Source organism: Limulus polyphemus, unplaced genomic scaffold, assembly GCF_000517525.1.
Source record: "Limulus polyphemus unplaced genomic scaffold, Limulus_polyphemus-2.1.2 Scaffold111, whole genome shotgun sequence".
NCBI classification, from domain to species: Eukaryota; Metazoa; Arthropoda; class Merostomata; order Xiphosura; family Limulidae; genus Limulus; species Limulus polyphemus.
This window is the reverse complement of record NW_013665721.1, coordinates 887,860-895,134: the sequence shown is the minus strand read 5'-3', so window position 1 is coordinate 895,134 and position 7,275 is coordinate 887,860. Positions and strand designations below refer to the sequence as shown.

The 7,275-nt window shown below is 34.8% G+C and overlaps 1 protein-coding gene across 1 annotated transcript in view; it reads right to left on the bottom strand.

The window, feature by feature from the left end:
* The window catches only part of LOC106471245 (synaptotagmin-4-like), a 23,684-nt gene that overhangs the window by 7,631 nt on the left and 8,778 nt on the right, over window positions 1-7,275 (bottom strand). Inside the window, exons 2-3 of the mRNA XM_022400780.1 lie at window positions 6,052-6,854; window positions 4,924-5,047 (exon numbers count right to left, since the gene is read on the bottom strand). Coding sequence (XP_022256488.1) covers window positions 4,924-5,047; window positions 6,052-6,854 — 927 coding nt within the window. The remainder of the gene's footprint in view (window positions 1-4,923; window positions 5,048-6,051; window positions 6,855-7,275) is intronic.

The window sequence follows — 7,275 nt, the reverse complement described above, 5'->3', positions numbered from 1 at the left end:
GCAACACTATGTATAATCTTAGTTTTAACTAGAACAGGGCTGATTTTAAAACATTTTTGCTGTTTCATGACATCCCTCTTAATTGAGGAAAATCGCATTCAAAGTTAAGGTGGCCATTTTACGATACTTACCTTAGAATTCGACTAATATTAACAATGACTAGTGGTTCCTTTTCCTTGGTAACATAGTGTCATTGTGTTGCTACCTCTCCCTTTTTTTTAGACAATAAATTGTCACCAGTGTGTTTTCTTGTATAATGTTAAAAATTGTAAAACAAAAGAACACAAAATCTAACGTTTCGACGTGAGCTCATTATACATTTTAAATTGTTCATGATTTTCTGTCATAGTAAGAGAATACAAATATTTTATTTTCATTGAACCATTATACACTTGATGTTCAATTTGGGTTACTTGCACTATCCTACTATCGTTAAAAGATGAACATTTTAATGAAAAATGAAACTTAAGAGTGAATTTGTTGATAGAAGCCTTGCCTCGTTAGATATAAGTTTTAGGACAGAGACAGATAAAATTTACATTTGTACTTAAACAGCTACTTTTTGCTTATGAATAAATCTGATGTTCCCTCAAATAATCCTAAAGATGCGATAGAAAAGTTTTCAATGCTAAGAATGTTTCTTTTGAAAGACCTATTTTTATGCTAATACTATGTTAATAAGCCATATTTTGCTAAGTAGTAAGCACATTTCAATTAAACAGCACCAACGTATTTATTAGATATCTTTTTAATATGTTTAGCTAGAAAAATGGCCTTTATGTTAACAATGTTTTAATGGCTTTTTTTTTTCTTACCGTAACGATGTGTATAGAATATACATTACTTTTACACATTCATTCTTCATCATTGTTAAAATAATATTCCTCTCTGCAACTTTGTTTAACGTGTTTCCTTATCGAATTTAAATGAGACAAAAATAGGGTGCATGAATTAAACTATTAGGCGACCTATACTAAACGTTATAAAAGCTCAGATAACACATTATTCTGATACGTGATATACAAAGACAATGAACTTTTTTGTTAAAATTAAGTTATATAAGAGAAAATTTTTCAACTAAACGTTTGGCCATCTCTTTTCTGTAGATACGCCCTATATTTTATCTTTCATTCCTGTCTTTTGTTGTTGTTGTTTGTCATTTTTGATAATAAAGCTGTCTCTATAATATAACAACAAATTGGATAAACTGAAAGAATTGGTTATAGCTTACATGTACAATATTGTTAGCTCACGCCAGGTGGATGACGCATTTCTCTACGTGTGGGAGTAACAAACACTCCGTAATCGACTGTCCAATAATATTCCCCCGTCTCCTTAGAAACTTGTAAACTCTGAATGTTGAAGATTGTAGATAGCATTCTGCCAAATGAATTCTTAAGCTATGACAGCTGCAGCCTTTATTATCATCTACTGAGAAATGAATAATAAAACTTGAAGTTAAAGTTACAGTCTTTTCGATCGACCAACTGCTATATATAGCATAAAGAGAGAGATAGAGAGAACTTGACGCCCACGTAAAGTTGCGGCATATTTTCTACGGTATTACACAAAATCTATTTTATTTAAATTGTACTTTATATTAAGCTTTTATACTAGCCTTTTTTATGAAGCTGTAATGGCGTAACATAAGTTGAAATAATAATAAAAAAAGTTTCTTTTAATTACCTGGAGAGTAAAGGTCGTGTTGGTTTTTTTTCTTTTGTAGCTCTGTTGTCAAAATGTTTTATATTTAACCAAAGAGGTTCCATTATGTACGAAATAAAACTTTAATCGGTAGATAGGTGACCACATCTTATATTCTAGTAAATATTTAGTTATATAAAATACATAATGATTAGATTACAAAATACAGCGGTATATCTGCGGATTTGCAACGTTAGAAACCGGGTTTCGATACCCGTGGTGGGCAGAGCACAGATAGCCCATTGTGTAGCTTTGTGCATAAATTCAAAACAAACAATACAAAATACATTATGTTCATCTGCATAGAAACGAAAAATTCCATTACTATATGTTACTCTGATGTTGACACTGATGCCCTCGGTGACTCAGCGGTAAGTCTGAGGACTTATAACGCAAAAAATTGGGTTTTGATACTCGTGGTGGGAATACCACAAATAGCCCATTCAGTGTGTAGTTTTGTATTTCATAACATACAAATAAATTAGAATGTTCCCTTATTACAATTGGAACTGCTTCTTCCATAGTTGCTAAAACAAGTGTGACCTGCTTGATGATTGTATATTTACTTATACCTTAAATACTCTTCTTTTATCTGGAGTTTATAGAAAGGTCCGCCTTGACTCACTGGGTTTGAATGCATAATAAGTTGAGAAAGATCCTTCCATGACTGTCGAATGAATTTAGTTTAAAGCCATACCATCTCGTCGTCCTTGTCGTTATCGAATTTTTATTTGTTTATCGTCATTCCAAAGTAGAGATACTTTGGATAAACAGTTATCACCAAAATACAGAATCAAACTAACCATACAGTGAGGTGTACAAGGTTTAAGCCCAATCTAGAAACCTTGGACCTAAAGTTTGAGATTATTTTGTCTACGCCAGGCACCATTTACCCCCCCCCCCAACACACACTTAATTTTGATTTTGTTTTATTGTTTTTTAATGGGTTACCAATGTTATACGTACTCACACATTAAACCTAGCATGTTTTGGAGAATCACACGTGAGTCACTTGTATTTAATGAATTCACAATCAATAACCGAATGTTTTTCTCCAACAAACGATTTGTCGTCTTCCTTCAAGATGGTTTCCATCCTTCAATCATCACTAAAAACTTTTAGAAAATAACAAAAAGACTTAGGGAATATATTCTCTCTCTCTCTTTTGTTTTCACAACTGCTTGAACAGCTTCTAGCCCACCACGTTTATATTCATACGCTAATTTTCGCTTGGATTGTATAACGGATCTGTGAATGGAGCCGTATCTGAATTGTAATCTGTATTTTTGCTCTCAATTGTTAAATTTTTGGCTCGACGTGAATTTCTCATAAAAGAAGTTAGTAAACACAAAGGAGGACTTACAGCTACACAATGGGCTATCTGTGCTCTGCCCACCACGGGTATCGAAATCCAGTTTTTAGCGTTGTAAGTCCATAGACATAACGCTGTGCCACTAGGGGCAGGACTTACAGAAGAAATTTCCTATTTGGACATGTATTTACGGATCCTTGGTTGTGATATCAGAACAGAAACAAGAACAAAAATGATCATGTCAGTACTTAAGGGAACACACTGAGAGAAATGCTTCAAAACCTAAGAGAAGAATATTTACAAAGATTAACATTTTATCAACTACCGTATTTGCCGGGGTTTAAAAATATACTTTTTTTTTTTACTTTTAAAACAATGCCTGATTTTAACTCTCGTTTTATACACAGGTATAATGATAGAGTTCCTGTAAGAACTCTCTGGTTAACGTTGTTCCTTTTGTTTGCTGTTTTGAGTAAGTGCATTGCCATCGTGCCACCTATTGCATTCCAATAACATATTTGTTTGTTTGTAATTAAGCACAAAGCAACACAATTAGCTATCTGTGCTCTGTCCACCACGGGTATCGAAACCCGGATTCTAGCGTTGTAAGTCCGCGGAGATACCGCTGTGCCACTGGGGCAACATATTTGTAATTGTATCATTTGTCTTGTTTCTTCACAACTAGAAGTTATTTATCTCGCATGCTAGTTACAATTAATCAAAACATTTTTAATTTTAAATATATTGATCTCATCCGTTATACTAAAATATTGCTAATATTATATCAAAAAAGTTAGTTTCTGTAACGTCCACTAATTTTGTAGTAGATCACTATATCTTAAGGTTTAGTATTTTTTGTAATAGAAAAGGAGTTCAACCGTGATAAAAACTTTGTAAAGTTGTTTATTACATGTTTGTGATTTAATTTATGCTGCAATGAGCTGTGTGTATCGTTTGAATAACATAAAAAAAGTAGTTCTATTGATTATCCCAGAGCGCAGGTTAGCGCAGTTTAAATAAACCTTCTAAGCATTAACATCATTGACTCGCTTGACAACAGATGTCGTCCTATATACTGAACCTCAAAGAAATACACTTAATTTGCTAAACAAAAATCCAGAGTCGTCTTATACACTGGATCATCTTATACGCCGGCAAATACGGAATTAAAATATGACTCCATTCACAAATCCGTGACACAAACCAATCGAAAATTAATAGATGTAAATTAATACGATGAGATGAAAGCACTTCAAATTGCTGTGAGAAATGTTAAACATTTGTTGATTCATTTGATGCAGAGAAAATACGATTAATTGTGATGCATTAATTAATTGATGCTAGTTTGGTTTAAAATTTTCGTTCAAGGCTACAGAAGGGCTATATGTGCATAGTTGTCCTTAATTTTGAACTGATGGACTAGAAGGAAGACATTTATTCAATAGCACCCACCGCCAACTCTTGTGGTTCTCTTTTCTAAATGAATAGTGTGATTTAACCTTTACTCTCGTAGTGCACCCATAGCCTCAAAATATAGAACGGATTTTTACATCAACGGGATGCGAACCATGAATAGCTGAATGTATAATCCAAGCATCCTGATTACTATGACATGCCCGGTCCATATTCACAGATTATTATACTACGTGACTAAGTATGTGTATAACACTGGTAATTAATGATAAAAAGAGAATAAAATCTAAATTAAGGTCATAAGGATCTACTCGTAACTTACTCTATAAGTAGTATTCTTTATACCGATTGGAAACAGTCTACTCCTTACTCAGTACATTAATTCTTCAACCACAAAACTTTTAATTGCTATTTTCAGGGAACTAGTAAAAAGAAAGTCAATAAATATTTATCATCTAACCTTAATATATTTCTAAAGTTGAGGATGTACTTACCGCATAGTCCAGTGATGTCCATCTTTGGAAGGTTTCTGGCCTTCAAAACGACGACGGTCAGTCTATTAGCCGCTGGCTGGTAGCAAAGTGAAATTAGAAGCTCTCCTCGACCTTGAGACCGGATCTGTCAATTTGACAACGTTGAAATGTTTAAATAAATTGTATTTTTGATTGGATTCCTAAGTAAAAGTTTAGTCGATTTATAAAACACTTGGAACCGATTAACACAATAAGTCCTCGTTTTATTGTATGTAACTTGTGTTGTTGTTTATTTATTTACTCGTGTTATCAACACCTAAATGGATCCTTTGTTTTCTGTACAGCACTAAAATGTATAAGAAGGTTTGTGTTTTTTTTTATAAATCAGGAACACCTTGCAACAAACAATAAGTCCTAAAGCCGGGAATTTTATAAATATATTACCTCTTTATTTATTGCTATCAACTGCATAACGTATTTCAGAATAATGTTCAAAAACTCTATATACTTGCAAATTTAAAAAAAATGAATAATGTTACAATTACTGAAAGATGGTTAAAAACGTAATTAAACCTTCCAATTATTAACAGAAAAAAGAGTAAAGTTTTCACTCTATTTTCCTTGTTAGGGTGGGAAACATAGATCGTATCAAATAAGTAAGCTGGATAGTTATCGAGCTACATAAAGCAACATTATCTCAAAGATCAAATAGCCTCTGTCATTGTGGTTCTTATTTTTACTACCTCATTAGAGAATAATAAAACTGACACGTGGAGAAGCATCGTTTCTCAAGTTTCATCTTCAATGGTTTTTCCAGATGTACCATTACCAGTTACAACGCGCCCAACAACACCGCAAAATTCTCACAGCTGAATTAACGTGAAATTGACGTACGGGTTATGTTGTAAGATAGTGATTTTTATGAAATTTCGCAAGAATACATGGGCCTTAAGCAAGTAAATATTTTATTTTATTTTTAATAGCTATATTGGTTTCGTCAGACTTTCTTTAGAATCTGTTAATCATTGAACTAAAACACGTGTTAGAATCTGTTCTTTAAAACTTGTCCAGTTTGGAAAAAGTTAACTTTATGTGTTGAATAATTGTGTAATGATAATAATATAAATTTCAGAGTAGCCTAACACCAACCTTTAACGTTCTTGGAGAAATTTCTTGTGTCACCGTGACCTGCTTCTCCAGATCTTCTACCGCTATACCTGTCATGGGGTACACAACCTCACCAATGACGTCGTCCCGTGAGTAGCGGTCAAAACTGAGAACAACGAAATGTAAGGTGGTCGTCTGTAGCTGGCTTGGAGTGATCCCATAGAAAGTAAACTCCTCGTCGTACACAGGCTGAAGGGTCTTGCGAAGAACTCGGGTCTTTACCTTGTGTTGTTTGTCCGGCAGTAACTGTAGCTTAACGTAGGGATCCGAGCTCCTGATGTTAGGATCTTTAGCCGGCAGGTCTACACAGCGCACAATGGTTACTAAAAACGCATGCTTGTCGGACTGGTACCTGAGATGGAATTGAAGATCTCCAAGTTTGGTCGGCTTCTCTTCTATCACATCTTTTTCTTCTACGGGGCTAGGCGTCTTATCTTTAACCTTGGTTTTTTCATGTTCTATGGAACACGTGGTCGTCCCTTCTAAGACTCCTGGTGATAGTCGTTTAGAAGAACCTGCCACAACAAGCCGGTCATCAGAGGGCGACTTTTGACTGGTTGGACTAGGGCTTTTTTTCAGTCCACCAGGACCACTGCTAGGACTCCTCACAGCTGTGGGTTTTCGCGGCACAAGTGGTTCTTCTGGCAAGTTTCTTCTGAAAACAGCGGTCAACTTGTGAGCCTCTCTCGAAGCTCGGCGTCTGTAGCAGTAGTAGGTTAGAGCCGCTAAAGTGAAAATAAGAACAACACTCCCGGCACAGATACCAACCACAGTGGTTGTCGTCACTAAACAAATAGACATTGATATTATTATTATTTGTAGTCCTGTAGTTTTGACTAAAATAAAACATCTCACAGTTTTCATATGCTACTGATATGACTGAAACAAAATATTTATTATGGTGTTTAAAATCATATTTTACATTTTGTCGACAAAGACACTATAATCATACATCTGATTACGCATGTGCAATAGGCAACTACATGTTTTAATTAAAATTTTGCTTCTAAATAACATAAAATATTATTTCATCATTCTGATCAAGTAGTGCGCTATTAACCTAAATGGCCCGGCATGGCCAGGTGGTTAAGGCACTCGACTCGCAATCTGCGGGTCGCGGGTTCGTATCCCCATCCCACCAAACATGCTCGCCCTTTCAGCCGTGGGGGCGTTATAATGTGACGGTCAATCCCACTATTCGTTGGT